The 20,183-nt window shown below is 40.5% G+C and overlaps 1 protein-coding gene across 1 annotated transcript in view; it reads left to right on the top strand.

The window, feature by feature from the left end:
• Nucleotides 1-20,183, top strand: part of exoc2 (exocyst complex component 2) — a 304,799-nt gene that overhangs the window by 138,308 nt on the left and 146,308 nt on the right. Inside the window, exon 11 of the mRNA XM_041184538.1 lies at nt 5,874-5,992. Within this exon, the coding sequence (XP_041040472.1) occupies nt 5,874-5,992 (119 nt within the window). The remainder of the gene's footprint in view (nt 1-5,873; nt 5,993-20,183) is intronic.

Genomic DNA, 20,183 nt, shown 5'->3' with positions numbered 1-20,183 from the left:
GATGCTGGGGACCTCTGGAGGAGTCTGAGATGAAACATCATTGGATACTTCTGGCTGAAGATGGTTGCAAATGCTTCAGCCTTGTCTTTGGCACTGATGTGCTGGGCCCCCCATCATTGAGGATGGGGATATTTGTGGAGCCTCCTCCTCCAGTTAGTTGTTTCATTGCCCGCCACCATTCACGATTAGATGTGGCAGGACTGCTGAGCTTAAATCTGATCCGTTCGTTGTGGGATTGCTTAGCTCAGTCTATCGCATGCTGTTCCTGTTATTTGGCATGCAAGTAGCCCTTGTTGTAGCTTCACCAGGTTGGCACCTAATTTTTAGGTATCCATGGTGCTGCTCCTGGCATGCCCTTCCGCAGTCTTCATTGAACCAGGTTGATCCCCCGGCTTGGTGTCAGCGGTAAAGCAGGTGATATGGTGGGCCAAGAGGCTACAGATTGTGATATTTTGCAATTCTCTGCCTGCTGATGGCCCACAGGGCCTCATTGATGCCCAGTTTAGTGTTGCTAGATCTGTTTGAAATCTATCCCATTTAGCATGGTGGTAGTGCCACGATAGAGGGTATCCTCAAATTGAATATGGGACTCCGTCTCCACAAGCACTGTGCAGTGGTCACTCCTACCTATACTGTCATGGACAGATGCATCTGTGACAGGTAGTTTGGTGAGGATGCGGTCAAGTATGTTTTTCCCTCTTGTTGGTGCCCTCACCACCTGCTGCAGACCCGGTCTAGTAGCGCTGTCCTTTAGGATTCTGGCAACAGTCTGTAGTAGTGCTACCTAGCCACTCCTGGCGATTGACATTGAAGTCCCCCATCCAGAGTACATTCTGTGCCTTTACCACCCTCAGTGCTTCCTCCAAGTGATGCTCAACATGGAGGATTACTGATTCATCAGCTGAGGGGGAAACGGTAGGTGATAATCAGCTGGAGGTTTCCTTGCCCATGTTTGACCTGATGCCATGAAACTTCATGGGGTCCAGAGTCGATGTTGAGAACTCCCAGGGCAACGCATTCCTGACTGTAAACCACTGTACTGCCACCTCTGGTAATGGTGGTGTTTGGTACATTATCTGTAAGGTATGATTCCGTGAAAATGACTATGTCAGGCTGTTGCTAGAGTAGCCTGTGGGACAGCTCTCCCAATTTTGGCACGGGCCCCCAGATGTTAGTACGAACATACGAAATGGGAGCAGAAGCCTGCTCCACCATTCTGATCTGATCGCCATGGCTGATCTGTTTGTGTTTTGAATTCCACATTCCCATCTACCCCTGATAACCTTTGATCCTCTTACCTAACAAGAACCTATCTAAAACAAAAACAGAATTACCTGGAAAAAATCAGCAGGTCTGGCAGCATCGGCAGAGAAGAAAAGAGTTGACGTTTCGAGTCCTCATGACCCTTCAGTTCTGTCGAAGAGTCATGAGGACTCGAAACGTCAACTCTTTTCTTCTCCGCTGATGCTGCCAGACCTGCTGAGTTTTCCAGGTAATTCTGTTTTTGTTTTGTATTTCCAGCATCCGCTGTTTTTTGTTTTTTGTTTTTTTTTGTTTTTAAGAACCTATCTACCTCTGCCTTAAAAATATTCAATGAGCTTGCCTCCATCACCTTTGGAGGCAGAGAGTTTCAAAGTTGCACAATCCTCTGAGAGATAAGATTTCTCCTTAGTTACAAAGGAGGACCTTGCGAAGTCTACAGGGCTTAGTTTGCTGTTGCCGTTTCCGGTGCCCAAGCACTGGAAACTGGAGTGGTCCATCTGGTTTCATTCCTTTTTAGAGATTTGATACAACTAGACCATTTCGGACGATATTAAACATCAACCAAATTGCTGTGGGTCTGGAGTCACGTGTAGTCAAGAGTAAGTAGATTTCCTTCCATAAAGGGCATTAGTCAACCAGATGGGTGTTTACAACACAAAAACAGATAATACTGGAAAAACTCAGCAGGTCTAACAGCATCTGTGGAGATGCGCACTCGAAATATTAACTCTGTTTTGCTCTCCAAAAATGCGGTTAGACCTGTTGAGCTTTTCCAGCATTTTCTGTTTTTGTTTCAGATTTCCATTATCTGCAGTATTTTGCTTTTATTTAGGTATTTACAACAATTGACAATGGTTTCATGGTCACCCTTACAGAGACAAACTTTACCGACTCTGAATTTAAATTCCACCATTTGTCATGGTGGAATTCGAACTCGTGCCCCCAGAGCATCAGCCTGGGTTTCTGGATTACTAGTCTGGTGACATTACCACTATGCTGCAGTCTCCCACTTGCTAATTTTCTTTGTCCCCCATAAGACTCCCATCTTTAAACTGGGTACATTGAGGCCAGCAAGAAAGATCTTCATTAGACCCTAATCTTTACAATGTTCGCTCAGACACCATTCTCATTGCTATCCTCGACATGCTAACTCAGCATAGATCAGGGATTGAAGCCTGTCACTTGTAGCCCATATGGTTCAGTTCTTCGCCATCAATGCATTGACCCATAGAATCACAAATTTATTGCTTTTTTTAAGAAAAAGAATACAATTTTATTCAGCAACGCTTTGGATATTTAACTCAATATTGTCAACAAATATTGGTCATTAATAGAATTTAAGATGCAGCAACTTGGAAGCTCTTACATGAGTTTGTTCAGGAGGGAAATCTATTACCTGCTTTTTCTGCTTTATGTGGAATATATCCAATAAAACTGGCATTGGTTAATTTCTGGAATATTTGCTGCTGCACTTATCGTGGTTGTTCGGTGTTCTTACCATATCAACATAATTTAATTCTGAACACAATCTGATAGTAATATAGCTATTTAGACTGGGCTTAAGGTACCCTTATAGCAGTTAATATTTACAACCATAGAATAAGAAAGGAAAGGAAGAATTCTTCCATTTGTTAAGATGCTATAATGAGACACTGGAAACAGTTAAACTGCTGGCAGGTTATTCGGCTCGATAGCTTCCTCTCTGAGTTTGAACTTCTTGTTTCTTCCATTTCTCTTCTGCTCATTTTTTTTATTCTTCTAAAATACTTGCCAATCCTTCAGTGTTCAATCTTTTTATTCATTTGTGGGATGTGAGCAAGTTGTCAAGGCCAGTATTTATTGCCCATCCCTAATTGCCCTTGAGAAGATGTTGCACTGCCTTCTTGAACTGCTGTCCATTTGGTGTAGGCTGACTCACAGTGCTGTAAGGAGTTCCAGGATTTTGACCCTGCGACAGTGAAGGAAGAGCAATATAGTTCCAAGTCAGGATGGTGTGTTGCTTGGAGGGGGTCTTGCAGGTGCCGGTGTTTCCATGTGTATGCGTCCTTGTTCTTCTAGGTGACAGAAGTCGTGAGCTTGGAAGGTATTCTCAAAGGTGCCAAATTAGTGCAGTGCAGATGGTACGTACTGCTGGCACTGTGAGCCAGTGTTGGAGGGAGTGAATGTTTAAGAGGGAGATGAGGGGTTGATCAAGTGGGCTGCTTTGTCCTGGATGGTGTCAAGTTCCTTGAGTGTTTTTGGAGCTGCAATCATCCAGGCAAGTGAAGAGTATTCCATCACAGATTTGGCTAGTCCAGTTAGTTTCTGGTCAATGGAAATCCTCTAGATGTTGACGGCAGAGGATTTAAGGAGAGATGATTAGATTGATTCTTGTTGGAGATGGTCATTGCATGGCACTTGTATGGCACTAATGTTATTTGCTACTTTCCAGCCCAAGCTTAAATGTTGTTTAGGTCCCACTACATGTGGGCACAGACTGCTCCAGTATCTCAGGAGTTGTCCTGGCCCATAACTTTGGTCTTCCTGATGCTGATTATCAATCCAAACTCCTTGCAGGCCTGGAAGAACAGATCTACAAGCTGTTGCAAGTGATATTTAGTATGGCATGTCAGCGCAGGGTCATCAGCAAACAGTAATTCGCAAACCCACTTTGGTCTTGACACGCTATTTAGACTCCCTCATTTGAGTCACCGAAAGCGTGTATTAGCAGCATAGAGAAAAATATGCCAAGGAGAGTTGGCGCCAGGACTCAGCCCTGCTGTACCCTCCTGCTGATCTTGAAAGCCTCCAATGATGCTGCATTGTAACTGCCAAAATTCTGCATGTTCTCAAGGTTTTCCCCTGTTTCCATTGACTTCAGTTTTGCTACGTCTCCACCTTTGATGCCACCCTCAGTCAAATGCTGCCTTAATGTTAAGGGCAGTCACTTTTACCTCACCACCTCACAGTTCGGCTGTTATGCCCATGTTGGACCAAAGTCTGCAATAAGGCCCAGAGCTGAGTGGCCTTACGGAACTCAAGCTGAGTATTGCTGAGCATGTTATTGGTAAGTGCCACTTGATAACACTGTAGAAAACACCTTCCATCACTTGGCTGATAATTGAAAGTAGACTGATGGGGCAGTAATTGGCCAGATTGTATTTGTCCTTCTTATGGACAGGACATAATGGCAATTTTCCACATTGTCAGGTAGATGCCAGAGTTGTAGCTCTACTGGCTAAGGACCAACACACCTCGCCTGAAACGTATAGAGTCACTTACTGATTTGCTGTTTATTTCCAGCATTTACTGTTTCTGTTACTTATTTGCTTTTCTCAAGCCTTGTGATTGTTCATTGGTTCATGTCCATGTTTATTGACTGGTACAGAGCCTGTAAATAGGCCTGAAGGAAGTAATTTGCCTCATTGTGCTGGTGGCGGCTCTTTGAGCTATCCAGCATGTCCCGTTCCCCTGCTCTTTCTATATAGCCTTGCAAACCTTTCTTTCCAAGCATGTATGTACTTCCCTCCTGAAAGTTTGAATATTGAATCTCCTTCCACCATTTCCAACACAATTGAGTTCCAGATCAAACAACTTGTTGTGCAAAAAATGTTCTCCTCATCTCCTTCTATATTTTTTGCCAATTATCTGAACAAACTTAAATTCTCAAAGTGGCAAGCTGGTTTAATAGTCCAGGCATCTGAATTACCAGTCCAGCAATGTAACGACTACAGCACCATATCAATAAGAGGGAGAGAGAGAAAAATATACACACACATACCCACAAGGTTGCAACAGGAAACTGTAATAGAACAGTCTGCTCCTTGTACATTCAAATGCTGGATTGACTTTATAATTCTTGAAGGGGTGAGAAGTGGTTAGCTTAAAATCATATATATTCAATCCTCTTTGGAAAGTTGCTATTGAATTGCTTTTGAGATTGGAAGTTCAGCTCAGAATCAGATAGCACACCGAGATGTGAACAGTCCAGTTCTACTGGGAAACAGTAGCCAGGGAGCGAATTAAACTCTGCTGCATCAGTCACCCATACATGAGAGACCAAAACAGTTTTATATAATGTGTTGGTCTCACCATTATTAGAGATGATTAAAATATATGACTGGAAAATGAGTAGTAGTGATGGTGGGAAGAACACCAATGCAATAATTAAAACTTAAGCATAGCTTCCCCCAATGGTTCAGTTTGCGATCTCTAGCTGACCCACCCAACCTGAGCAGTATTAGCTGATGTCAGCTATCACCGAAATTGGAACACTGCAATTCGTCTCATTGCCCCTCAGTTTATGGAGGGGACAATAGTCCAGAGTGCTCACTCCTGATTGTTTTCTACTAATCCTCATTGTGAATTCGGTGGATCTCAGATAAGAATAAGAGTGGGCTAAGCTGTAATACCAGTATGGTAGGAAAACTTTCCAACATTACAGATATGACGAGAAGAATGGTCACTTGGGGATACTCGTCTGCAGCAGATTCCCTGGACCTGTATCCAGTAATAAGTGAGGTTAAGACAAAATTGGCAGTGAAAGAAATGAAGAATTTCAGCTTGAAAACTATATTTTTTGTTTTGCAGTTTACTATTGATTTTAATCATTATTTTGACGTTGCCCACAGATATCTATCCGAGCTCCACGCACCAGGTGACCCTGCCTGGCAATGTATCATGGCCCAGCACAAGTGGATCCTACAACTAATGCAGAATTGCAGAGAGAACTATGTCAAAGGACAAAAAGGTAAGTTTATTTTAAAAATAGAGGTTTAGTTTCAAGAACTTAAAATGTTTGTGTTCTCTAGAATATTGCTTCTACATACATTAGGAAGAATGTGATAGGCCTAAGGATCTATCTTGCTTTATGTTGAATATATTTAAGAAGTTTATAGGATAGCTGTATCGAGTCTTAAGATGGCCTGCTATGCCTGGTTTCTGGGAGGGTAGTCCATATTTCTGTAAATAAGAGAAGCGTGGAATACATAAAGTGGTCTGTAGCTCCAGGGAAATGGTTCTTCTCTTTTTGTCAGTTACTTTTAGGCAGCTCCCCAACAAGTCATAATAAATTGCTTTAAGAAGATGCACTGTATTATTTAGAAATGAGCTGGTTGCATTGCCTAACAGATGCCAAGTCTTACATAGGTGATGGAAATAATATTATAATGTTCACATTTATCACCTTTGGCTTTTGCATCAAGGAGTCAATGGAGCACAGCTCTGGTATTTTGTGTTGTCCTGAAAGTATGTGACTGGCTTGCCAAAATTCTGAGAGGCTGCCCTGAAATCTTTTGAAATTGAAATTTGATTGAAAACATGTATCAATTTTGAAGGAAGTTTGGGTCACAGTCGTAAGACAAGACCAGACATGAATTGTTAACTTGATTTCCTTGACAGCGTAACCCTAAACGTGTATCTCTCGAGCTGAAAAATTGAGGTCAGCTCCTAATGCGAATATAGCCCTAAAGATGCATTTATTCGTTGAAAAATGGGGGTTCAATTTATATGTTGAGTATAGACCTAAACATGCATTGTGGCACCAAAAAATTTGGATCATCTAATATACTGGGTCGACATATATACTGCAACCTACGGTATTGTTGCTTTCCAAGCCCAGAAGCTGTTTTATCATGTTAGCCTCACTTGCTAAATGGAAAGCTGGGGCTTATAAACAGATAATCTTGTAAGAAAGATACATCCTACTGTATATCATGAATTTTAAAAAAAATTTACCTTAATTAATTTACAACAGATAAAAGTTTCAAGTTTTATGATTTGTGTCTTCGGGTTTTATCTTTAAAAAAAGATTAAATGACCTCATGCAGTGGGTTTTCAGCTTCACTGCATCAGGATGGAATGACTTTTCATTTCTAATACATAAACATTTGAGTTAACAGGGTTCTTCTGTGTAGCGGTGTGTGCAGCCATATTGACCACTTGCTGGTGAGGTGTAATTGAAGCACATGCTGACAGAAGGCAGTTGTTTAATTTTTTTTACATTTTTGTGGAGAGTTTGGCAGACTGAATGGGGAAATAGAGAGAAACCACTACCACTAAGCCATGATCAGTGCTTCTGAGCAGATGTGCTGCCCAGGAACTGTTCTACATCACAGAAACTCCCACTCCATGAGATGCTACAGCAATTGGCTGTAAACTGGGATATTTCTAAAACTTAAATCCTAACACATCATAATTTATTAATAATACTTCTGGATTGTCTCTCCCATTCTAATAGGAGCAAAGGAATGCTATAATGTGTTAACGTAAGCAAAAACTCTTACAGCACAACACGTAGGCAAGAGCTAATGGGATATTCCAAAACCTTCAACAACACTGAGTGTATGCTTACCTAATATGATGGGCAGAAATACCTAATTTATGTATTAGAGTTCATCATAACTATAAATGCAACTTTTCCCTGTAGAGATTTTACTTTTGGAAAATATTTTACTGACTGATGAGACGATATTCAGATTTATAGCCAGTTTAGGTTGTAATTTATCAAATCAGTTTCAGCCTTCGACATACCACCCTATCTAAATGTTGGCCCCGTACATATCTGTTGAGCGTAGGTAAAAATGTCTGTCATGTGTGGGAAATGCCTAGCATGTGAGAAAATGTCCATCAAGCAGAAAATCGTGATTGCCTTCATTATCATATTCTGAAAAAAAACATATCAATACTAAATTCATTAACACACCCTCTCTCCCAGTCATGGGGTTTACACACATGTGCACCAGCAAGCCCCCTGCTCGCTGAATAAGTGTTTATTTCTCATGCCCAACTTCCGTGCTAACACTTTACCAATTGCTAACCCCCACTCTGACTTCTGAGTGGAAGTGCCATTGGGTCCAGGCCTCTTTTTAACTTTCAGACACTACTTAATCCCAGTATCTCTTCCATTCCCAGCCTTTGTTCTATCTACTGTTAAATATTTCCAGGCCTGTGCTCTTCCCCTTTCCAGGCACTGCCATATCTACTTCATTCTGCTCTTGAAACCTGAACTGACCTGAGCTAGAAGCTCAGCAGATACAACCTCTTAAAACTCACCCTTCAGCTCAAAATCCAGAATCCTGCTGTGTTCCTGAGTTAGACTTCCAAGGTTCCCAAACATAACAGCTTGTCTCAATAACTTACCCCAACCAACTTCCTCCACTTCCCTTCTACTTTTGGCCTCCGAGCTCACTGCAGTCCTTCCAACTTCATCTTTGGCTTCAGGCCCTGTTATACTTCCACCTTCCCAGCTTCTGATTGCTAATGCATCTCTGCCTGCAGTTTTGACACTACTAACTTATTTACCCGGACACTTAGCGACATGACTGCCGTGAATATCAGAAGTAAGTAAGGTTTCTTTATGGGGATGCATCATGTCCCATCCAATTTTCCAATATTCACTGTGTTAAAGTGAAATGGGAGAATCTCCCCATATATGTTTTTTTTCACGAGCGATGCCAAGGCCGATCAGAGTGTGCATATGCTTTATTTTACAACTTTGGATAGATTAATTAGTGATAAGGTGGGGGAGGTCATATTTTCAAATATACCATGGGATGGTAATGGCTCAAATGTTCTGACCAAGGTTGGAGCCACTACGTCCGATGTTGATCAGACCAGAAAACTGTGCACTTACCCAGTTACTCTTAAAAAGATCAGACTTCTGATCCACGATGCAAGAGAATCCTTTGGTGCAGGAATCCACATAGAGACGTGCGAAGATGATCAGCGCAGAAGATATGCCCCTTTTTATGGCACTAGCTGCTGTATGCTAGTATTTAAAGGCCCAACCTTTTAATGAAGGTGTGGGGGTGAGTGGGTGGTCACGGGAGTAGTCGGGTCATTTTGGGAAGGGTGGTCGGGCTGAGATGGGGTGGGGGGTCGTTGGTTGGGTTGGTGAGGCGGGGTGGGGGTGCAGGTTTGGTCGCGTGTTAGTCGGTCTCGTCGGAGGAGTCAAAGGGGTGTAGTCAGGTGGTCAAGGGAGGGTGACTGGGGAGTCTGTAGTGGAGTTACACTGGTGTTAGACCAGGTTTAAATCTGTCTGGGTTAGATGGTAGCATAGTGGCAAAGTTATTGGATTATTGATCCAGAGGCCCAAGCTAATGCTCTGGGGGCAGCTGGTGGAATTTAAATTTAATTAATAAAATCTGGAATTGAAAACTAGTCTCAGTAATACTCGATGATCATAACCATGAAGCTATCGTGAAAATCCAGCTGGTTCATTGATGTCCTCTAAGGACCTATCTGGCCTGGTCTTGCCTACATGTGACTCCAGACCTACAGCAATGTGGTTGACACTTAACTTCCCCCGAATTGGCCCACTGAGCTACACAGTTCAAGGGCAATTAAGGATGGGCAACAAATGTTGAACTTGCCAGCGATGCCTATATCCCATGAAATAATAAGTTTTTTTTAAAAAAATCCAGGTAAATCCTGCGGATCTGCCTGAAGTTTCGGACTCTAACTCAGTTAGGGATGTTCTCGTAGGACCCTTGGAAGCAGGGGAATTTTCCCATCAGAAGTTTAAACTTCCCAGGCAATTCCCACACAGAACCAAGCATCACAACTTTCACAGGGTCCTGACATGCATCTTTGGTCATTCATCTGGTCCCTGGTGATCCCCGGAAGATTTGGTCTAATAAATTTAATTTTTTTGTTAACTTTATACACATTGGTAACACAGATTCTCAACTCGAGATCCTTTTACAACCTCTAAAATAGAATTCAACTTTCTTGAATGTTTTATTGAGGAGAGCAGGAATATGGACCATATATATCCTCATGGAGTAGACATTGAGAAGTTGTTTCCCCTGACTGGGGAATCTTGAACATGGGGCCACAGCCTCAGGATATGGCGTTGATTGTTTAGGACTGAGGTGAACAGAAATTTCTTCACTTGAAAGGTTGTGAATTTTTGGAATTTTCTACCCGAGAGGGTTGTGGATGTTCCATTGTTGGGTATATTCATGGCTGGGATAGATAAAATTTTGATTTCTCAATCAATCAAGGGATATGGGAAGAGGGCAGAAAAGTAGTGTTGAAGCAGAAAATCAACCTTGATCTTATTGAATGGTGGAGAAGGCTCGAGGGGCCATATGGTCTATTCCTGCTCCTATTACTTATGCCCTTATGCAAAATTTATCTCAATCTTTTATATCCCGCAGAAGAAAAGAGAAATTTATGCATGATAGCTTTAAAACTACACTGGAGGGAAAAACAAATACCAATACACAGTTTGGATTTATAGTAGTACAGCAAACATTTAGAATTTTGTCTCAGACAGAAACTTTATAACAAAAGTGTAATTACTCAGGCCAAGCCTTTCAATGTTATGCAGTCATGGATTAGGCCAAACTTTCAACCTGTGGAAGGTGCTGTTACCCCTATGTGGTAAATGATTTCAAATTTTGGGTCATTTAATTTTGGCAATTTATAAGTGATTCACTTTTCAAATAAATGCTGGGCACTCCTTTATTTAGGCTCAGAAGGACGAAAGTACCGCCTCAGTAATGCTTCATCTGTTGAGTTATGCCCCATATGGCCTATTTTAAGTACTCAATTATTTGAATTTATAATGCTATTTTAAAGAGTTAACTGCACTTGGAAAATTCCAGGATGCCCTTTTGGTTTTCCTGGCAGCTCAGTATGGTAGGACCTTGTGCTTCAGCGTGGCTGTATTGAAATTTCATTAATCTGGTTTTGCAGGTTATTTTTATGTAAAAAAATTTTGTAGTTGCCCACTTTTTAAAAAGGAGCTCTCAGCAATTTAGCAAGAATACCTAGGTAACGTTTTCTCATGGCCCCATTTGGCACATTTCAATTTTTTGCTAACTTGTTAAAAATACACTTAAAGTATTTGCTTCAATGAAAAGTGCCTTTTTAGCTCTCTTGGTGAAACCTTCTATTTTTGCATGCATGCTTGAGATAACGGCACAAAATATTTGTCTATTTCAATTTTACCTTTTAATAATTTATAATGAGCCAGATTTTACTGAAAAAATAAGTGTCTGAATGATGCACCCTGTAATTTATTTGCAAATCAATAACTTTTAACTCTAACCCTGAGTTGGGGATATTAGTGCAGGGTCCTGGCGAGAAAGGGCATTGCCCATTGGAAGTTTGAATTTAGGTCCACACATCAGGACTTCGACAGGGTCCTTGTGCATCTTCTAGGAAGCTACACTGTGAATTGCAATTACCACAAGCTGCTTGCATGGAGTTACAGGGTTTGCACAGTTTTAAAAAAAGTATTTGGATGTGGGCGTCGTTGACTAAGCCAGTATTTATTGCTAGTCAAGTGGGCTCCTTTGACCTTGATGGTGTGAAGGTTCTTGAGGGTTGTTGGAGCTGCACTTAACCAGGTAAGCAGAGAGTATTCCATCACACTCCTGACTTGTTCCTTGTAGATGGTGAACAGGCTTTGGGGAGTCAGGAGGTGAGTTGCCGCAGAATTCCCAGCCTCTGACCTGCTATTGTAGCAAAAATACACTCTTAACATTGTGATAACTGTCAGTGTTTCCCAATCATCTTCTCTTGCCCAGAAAGTAAACATTATAAATGTTGAGTCTCTTTCCTTCTGGTTGCGAATAGTTTTAGGAGGTGTTAAAAATGTTTTTTTTAAATTACTTGTCTGTTTATTTGTCCTTCCAATCTAATCTTATTTCCCCCTCTTTATTTCTCTTTCTCTACCTGATTTAACATTGAATTAATTCACTTTCCATCTCAGTCTTTTCTCTTGTTTTATCTCAATCATTTAACCTTATAGGATAAGCCCTTTGGTCCCAGCATTTACCAAGTTCCTGGATGACCTGTTGCTCTCTATAGTTATCTTTGTACTTCCAACAGCTTTGTGGGCAAAAGAATATATAAACTTAAACATGAAATTGTAAACCTAACTAATGGAGTAAAGCATGAGATGCTGTACTCCAACAAAACCTGGCCCAACATATTTAAAAACTGAAGTGAATGATGGATCTTTTTGTACCTAATAAAAAAAAAGCACAGCTGGCACAGTTTTGGTTTTGTTTACAACTGATTATTTGAGACAGTTTGATCTATTTTTAACACCTACTGTAACTGTTCTGGAGTTGTTTATCTCATTATTTGCCAAAGTTAAGTTTTTTTTTAAGTAAGCCAAGGGCTTGGTAACATAATGAGACAATGGATTGTAATTTGAATGTCAGTGAGGTCATGGTGTTAATTGATGGAAATTTCCACATGACTGGATTGCATGTTCAAATAATATAAATTGACTACATCTTTGTCTTAGCGGTGTAATAATTTTTAAATTATTGCAGTTTTTTCATGCCATTATTTTTAAGAAGTCAACAATAGGTTCCATACTTAACCAAAGTATGTTTTGTGTGAAACAAAAATAAAGATACCTGGAAAAACTCAGCAGGTCTGGCAGCATCTGCAGAGAGGAACATAGTTAACGTTTCGAGTTCGTATGACTTGTCAACAGAACTAAGTAAAAAAATGGAAAAGAGGTGAAATATAAGCTGGCTGGTTTAAGCGGGGGTGGTTGGGGGGGGTGGTGGGTGTGCGGTAGGGCGGGTAGAGCTGGATAGAGGGCCAGTGATAGGTGAAGATTGACAAAAAGGACAAAGAGGTGTTGAAGGTGGTGATATTATCTATGGAATGTGCTAATTAATGGTAGAATGCAGGACAAGCAGTCGAAGGGATCGAAATAGGCTAAAAGGTAGAGATAAAACAATGGATGGAAATACATTTAAAAATAATGGAAATGGGTGGGAAAAGAAAAAATCTATATAAATTATTGGGGGAAGAAAGGGGGATTGGAAAGGGGATGGGGATGGAGGAGAGAGTTCATGGGGTGTTGAAATGGCAAGCGACAGGGAGGTCTGGGTCATGCTTGCAAACAGACTGAAGGTGTTCCGCAAAGTGGTCACCCAGTCTGCGTTTGGTCTCTCCAATGTAGAGAAAACTACATTGGGAGCAGCGAATACAGTAGATTAAATTGAGGGAAGTGCAAGTGAAATGCTGCTTGACTTGAAAAGAGTGATTGGGCCCTTGGACAGTGAGGAGAGGGGAAATAAAGGGGCAAGTGTTGCACCTTCTGTGGTTGCATGGGAAGGTGCCATGGGAGGGGGTTGAGGTGTAGGGGGTGATGGAGGAGTGGACCAGGGTGTCCCGGAAGGAATGATCCCTGTGGAATGCCACTGGTGGGGTGAAGGGAAGATGTGTTTGGTGGTGGCATCATGCTGGAGTTGGCAGAAGTCGCGGAGGATGATCCTTTGAATGCGGAGGCTGGTGGGGTGATAAGTGAGGACAAGGAGGACCCAAATAATTTATATAGATTTTTATTTTCCCACCTATTTCCATTTTTAAATGTATTTCCATCCATTGTTTTATCTCTACCTTTTAGCCTATTTCGATCCCTTCCCTTCACCCCACCCCACCCCAACTAAGGCTATCTGTACCTTGCTTGTCCTGCTTTCTATCCTTAATTAGCACATTCCTTAGATAACATCACCACCTTCAACACCTTTTTGTCCTTTTGTCTATGACATCTTTTGGCAATCTCCACCTATCACTGGCCCTCTATCCAGCTCTACCTGTCCCACCCCCCCTTAAACCAGCTTATATTTATATTTCACCTCTTTACTACTTTTACTTCTGTTGAAGAGTCATACGGACTCAATGTTAACTATGTTCCTCTCCGCAGATGCTGCCAGACCTGCTGAGTTTTTCCAGGTATTTTTATTTTTGGTTTGGATTTCCAGCATCCCCAGTTTTTTGCTTTTATCTATGTTTTGTGTGAGCCAGATTGCACCATTGTGATGAGTGATTTTGGCTCCAAATTAAGTCATGTTAACAGCCCTAATAATTAGAGACTTATTATAAAGTCATTTAACATGGTATGACTAAATCATTAAAGATTATGTTTGAATGGACTCGTATTGGAATATTTCTATTTGCCTAATATAGATATTATTGATACTGAATAAAATCACAATCTTTTTAGATCCCTGTTTTAGTCTAAGGGCAATTTTACTATTCATTCCTTGTAAGATCTGGCACCTGTCCTTAGTATTGAATAAGACAAAGTAAGTAGCCTGAGAATTGATTGCATAACTCATCCAGGGCCTTGTAGCTTTTATGATAGTATTATGTTGTGGCCTGGTTAATATTGACATTTTCATTATATTTGAAATTATTATTTTCTCTGACCCAGCACTCATCTTGGATATTTGATTTAAAATGCAGAAAGAAGGAATTTGTTTTTAGACAGTGTCTTTCAGATCTTATGAATATCCCAGAGTACTTTGCAGCTAAGCAGATGCTTGCAATGGATGGGAATTGTTCTTATTCTTTGAGGGTACATATGCCCATCACCACATCTCTTTTCCTCTAGGCTAGTTACCTATCAGCTACCTACAATGCTATTTAACTTAGTAATATACTTTGCATGTTCCTCTGTAAAATGTGGTTTAAAAACATTGGCCCAGATTTTGCTAGAGTGGGACATCTCTCAGCAATTTTTCCTGCATGCAGAATTTTGCCATGTAAATTGTTGGAAGTGTGAGCTGGAAATTATGTGGTGAGTGTGATAGTGAATCTGGGACCTTGATGAATGGTGGGACCACAGTCCATCTCCTTAAGCATTGAGATTTAAGAGGAACAACAAGAAGGAAATGGGGTGAATTTAAGTCAAACCAGGTACACAGAGAAATTGAGGGGGAAGGAAAGATTGGATTAGGATGGAGAAAAAGGAAACAAAGGAAAAATAGAAAAGTAATATTTTAAGTTATTCAAGCAGACTTGCTTTATGAAGACCCCTTTAGATAGTCTGTGCAGTTGAAGGTCAATTAGTCTTGTCCATGGGAGTTCTTTAGAGCTAGGTATCTTTACTTAGTCTCAGCTTGACAAATAAACAATCATATGTAAACTATAATTTAATAGAAGAATGGAAATTGTATTCTGATGCTGTATTGTTTTTTAACTGAATTATCAAAGTTGAATTATATGCCAATAAACCATTTTCATATTAAATATGAAAGGATGTTTAAAGGAGAGCAATCCTGGCAAGCAAAGTACTTTTTCAGTGTAAAGTGATCCCCGAGAAACTAATTTTTAGAAATGAATTTATTCCCTAGCCATTAAAGAAAAATCCCAAATTAGCAGTTCAGGATCAGCACATCACTATTTTGGGATTCCCAGCTGGGAGAAACCTGTCAGCAGGTAGTTCTCATTCCATAAACAGAGATCAACAATCTTCTTGGTTTTGCATGCCACTCATTTAACTCTGGTTCAATGCTGCTAAGGCTTGCCAGGAGAAATAGAGAGAAAAAAATTGTAATTATTAAGTGCAGAGACATAGGTCCCGATTTTAACTCTGTAAGTGAATGGATTTTGAGTGAGTTAAAATCTTGCTCTATTTGCTTACACATAACTTTGCTTATCCTTTTCTATTGCTTTTTTAATGTAAGTGAAAATTTAAATTTAACTTTATTCTATTTTTGCCCAGAGTGAAAGAGGCTATTGACACCGTTGATTTTCATTTCGTAGCACACCTGTAATTTAATTACTAGAATTTGCAGTGGCTCAAAGAGTGTATCTAGTGAGTATTGAGCATCACAAACTGGAAAATTTCTCTGTTCAATCCCTATTCTAGGTCTTCTCAGCTGGGGCAGGAATAGGGGTGCTCTCTGACATTGGCTTCAGAGTAAAAGAAGGGAGATAATTGATCAGAGTTCCTGTTGTTCTTTGTTATGGAACAAGACTTGATGAGATTATAGCTGTAAGCATGAAGTAAGTAGAGCATCAAGCATAGCTGTGATTCCCCCATGCTTTAAAAACTTGCTGTGACTCATCCTGTAGGCAAGACACAGAAAAATGGGTGACATCTATAGAATTGTACCCCAACTAGGTGTTAACATTTTCAGGAAAGTATGCTTATTAAAAGCACTCTTTAAATTTTCCAGCATCGTTGTGTTACCATTCTGGTAAAAGCAGTATCCTAAAGATACCCATGATAGCTAAGTTTCTTTTCAGTGTGGCAACTAATTTTGCCATCAGATACAGCAATACATTCTTTTAGCCATCATTAAAAAAAACTTTCCAAGAAAAAATTTTTTGCATATTCAGTAGTTGGCAGCAGAATATTTATTACAACATAATAAAGTTGAATTTCTTTTTAGTTACCAGTGGATCTTTTGTCTGGTTTTTCTATTTGTAGACGACCTTGACGAAAATGATTTGTTTTACTTAAAAAAAGCTGGGAGTCTTTGCTTACTCGGACAGGCATTTTTGAAACAAGGGAAAAAAAACAGTTTTCCCCTTTTCGCCATTGACACATATAATTACTGGTAATTCATTTTAATCAACACTGTTAAGCTGTGCTTTGGATAAATAGAATAGAGGCCAACACTTGGTTAGCACAATCTCATGCCTGCTCAAATTTACAAACTCAAATATTCAAGTTCATCCACAGCTTTGCCAGGTATTTAATTACTTATCATCCTAGAATTTCAAAATGTCAAAACATTTTCTACATCATTTCTACATCATTATCCTATTTTATGTCATAATAGAGCTGATGTAATGTCATAACATATCCACCTCTGCTAGTCACAACTCGTTAATTTAAAGTGGCATTCCTGTGCTTATTGAACTTTTTAAAATAAAATTGAATGTTAAATTGTTTTACTTAATTTCATTAGTAATTTGGTTTGGGATATGATTGGAAGTTATTCGTAAAATCTAAATCTGTAGCCACGCATACATTGTGTTTCCCATGTGAATATCTATTTAACACATAAAAATGTAACCATTACCCCTTGACGCTCAGTGGCATTACCATCACTGAATCCCCCACTATCAACGTCCTAGGGGTTACCATTGACCAGAAACTGAACTGACTAGCCTAATAAATACTGTGGCTACAAGAGCAGGTCAGAGACCAGGAACCCTGCGACATGTAACTCACATACCGACTCCCCAAAGCCTGCCCATCATCTACAAGGCACAAGTCAAGAGTGTGATAGAATACTCTCCATGGATGAGCTGGATGAGTGCAGCTCTCACAACACTCAAGAAGCTTGACACAATCCAAGACAAAGCAGCCCACTTGATTGGCACCCCATCAACAAACATTCACCCCCTCCACCACTGATGCACAGTGCAGCAGTGTGCACCATCTACAAGATGCACTGCAGGAATTCACCAAGGTTCCTTAGGCAGCATCTTCCAAACCCACAACCATTGCCATCTAGGAGGACATGGGCAGCAGATAGATGGGAAGACCACCACCCTCCAAGTTTCCCTCCAAGACACTCACCATCCTGACTTGGAAATATATTGCGCTCCGCCACTGTCACTGGGTCGAAATCCTGGAACTCCCTCCCTTACAGCACTTTGGGTATGACAACACCACATGGACTGCAGCGGTTCAAGAAGGCAGCTCACCATCACCTTCTCAAGGGCAACGAGGGATGGGCAATAAATGTTGGCTTAGCCAGTGAAGCTCACATCCCATGAATGAATAAAAAAAAAATTAGGTTCTGCTTTGTGACTATTGGAAACACAGTTGCTGTCCACGCATTATGCATTTGCTGATCTTGACCTCATATGAAGGACTAGAATTACCTCCTAAACCAGATTCAATATGAAAGTATTTTTTGTGCTAGTTCTACATTTTGCTTAAGTCAGACTTAACATGCATAATGTAGGATTGAATGTATATAGGGATTGAACCAGGAATATATCTGGCTTCTGATGTTCGATACTCACTAGGTAAACTCTGAGCCGTTTTGCTTCTAATAACTAAATTGCAGGTGTGCGCAGATATGAAAATCAAAATAGAAAAGAGAATCTTGGAGGTAGCTTTGACAATAAAGGACCCATGAGATAAGTAGAGACAGTAAGGCTAAAGGTGTTAATAAATTAAGGATCCAATGTGGAGCCAATGCTTTGAGGGAGGAATGGAACCTCAAAATCTGAAGGAACTTGATGAGTTCCTTCGAATGGAGTTGACACTATCAGGTCACTGAAAAAATGATTAATATACAGGAGGAACATATGGAAGCAGAAAAGTCATAGAGAATTATTAGAAGTCTATTTCCTTTCATCAACGCTTATTTCCCCATAAAGTGCAAGTCTGATACTTCACATATCTGACAACACTCCCAGCATGTCTTTTGCATCTTCCTGGACAAGGTGCAAGAAAACACATGGCATCTAATGGGTGATCTCTTCTTACCTCTAGCCTTGAAGCTCTCTTCCCCATTGCAACCTTTCTAGTGAACAAAGTGAACTTTGACGAAAAGAGGTGTTTACTGCACTGATAATGTTTCATTGCATTAATACAACTGTGGTCAAAGTTCACCTCTGTTTGCCCCTGTTGTTGTTATGACAGTTATTCTATCTATCATCCTATCTATATACTATTCTATCAGTCACCTTTTCCCTCTTCTAATATCCTTGCTGTGTAAAATCATATGATCTCCTATTCTAGCCTATTCTTTCCCAGTGACTCAAAACTGGCTGACTGTCTTTCACTTATACAAATTTCAGCTTTTTAATATGTGTGCCTAGTCACTATTTCCAGATTTAATTCAACTTGACGTTTCAAGCTTGCCTGCCCCATGCATTGCGGGCTTTGGCTCTTCCCCTTAATTTCATAATATTAAAAAATGTGACAGCCAGCGCCTTAAAACAGTATTTTTCAATATAGTTAGTGCAATTTAAATGCTACACCTTTACATAGGCTGGGAGGTGAACTTTGACAATAAGTTGATGCATTGATAATGTTTCATAGTTTGACTTGGGAGATGCTTTGAGAAAAAATTCATTTGTTATTGTTCCAAACATCTCAGGTTATATTGCTCAGGTTGCATTTATGTAAAAAATCGTGAGACTTTATTCAAAGGAAAAATGTACATCGATTTAATATAAAATTTGAGTATTTGAAGAGGTGCTATGAGTATGAAAGTAGATAGGTTTTAGTTTTTTAAAAAACAATCTTGGTCAATCTAAAAGGATACTGGTCTTTCTTTACACGACTGGCATTGAAATAAGTTGATGTTATGACACTCCAGAATGCTATAATATTTGTTTGCAGTTAGAAATGCTAGGCCAGCATCTATTGCCCATTCCTAATTGCCCTTGAGAAGGTGGTGGTGAGCTGCTTTCTTGAACCGCTGCAGTCCGTGTGGTGTAGGCACACCTACAGTGTTGTTAGGGAGGGAGTTCCAGGATTTTGACATAATGACAGTGGTGAAATGGCGATATATTTCCAAGACAGGATGATGAGTTGCTTGGAGGGAAACTTCCAGGCAGTGGTGTTCCCATCTGTCTGCTTTCATTGTCCTTCTAGGTGGCAGTGGTCGTGGGTTTGGAAGGTGCTGTCTACGGAGGCTTGGTGAGTTCCTGCAGTGCATCTTGTAGATGGTGTGCACTGCTGCTACTGTGCGTTAGTGTTGGAAGGAATGAATGTTTGTGCATGGGGTGCCAATTAAGCGATTTGCTTTGTCCTGGAAGGTGTCAAGCTTCTTGACTGTGTTGTTGCAAGTGGAGAGCATTCTATCACACTCCTGACTTGTGCCTTGTAGATGGTGGGCAGGCTTTGGGGAGACAGGAGGTAGGTTACTCATCACACAATTCCTAACCTCTGACCTGCTCTTGTAGCCACAGTGTTTATATGGCTAGCCCAGTTTAGTTTCTGGTCAATAGTAACCCCCAGTATGTTGATAGTGGGGGATTCAGTGATGGTAATGCCATTGAATGTCATGGGGCAATGGTTAGATTCTCTCTCTTGTTGGAGATGGGCATTGCCTGGCACTTGTGTGACACGAATGTTACTTGCCACTTGTCAGTCCAAGCCTGGATATTGTCCAGGTCTTGCTGAATTTGAACGTGTACCAGTCAATCTTCTGTGGCATTCAAAAAGTGCTTTGAAGAATATATTGTCTTGCTTAGCT

This window comes from Carcharodon carcharias, chromosome 3 (assembly GCF_017639515.1).
Source record: "Carcharodon carcharias isolate sCarCar2 chromosome 3, sCarCar2.pri, whole genome shotgun sequence".
In the NCBI taxonomy this organism is placed as follows: domain Eukaryota; kingdom Metazoa; phylum Chordata; class Chondrichthyes; order Lamniformes; family Lamnidae; genus Carcharodon; species Carcharodon carcharias.
This window is presented reverse-complemented; position numbering and strand designations above follow the sequence as displayed.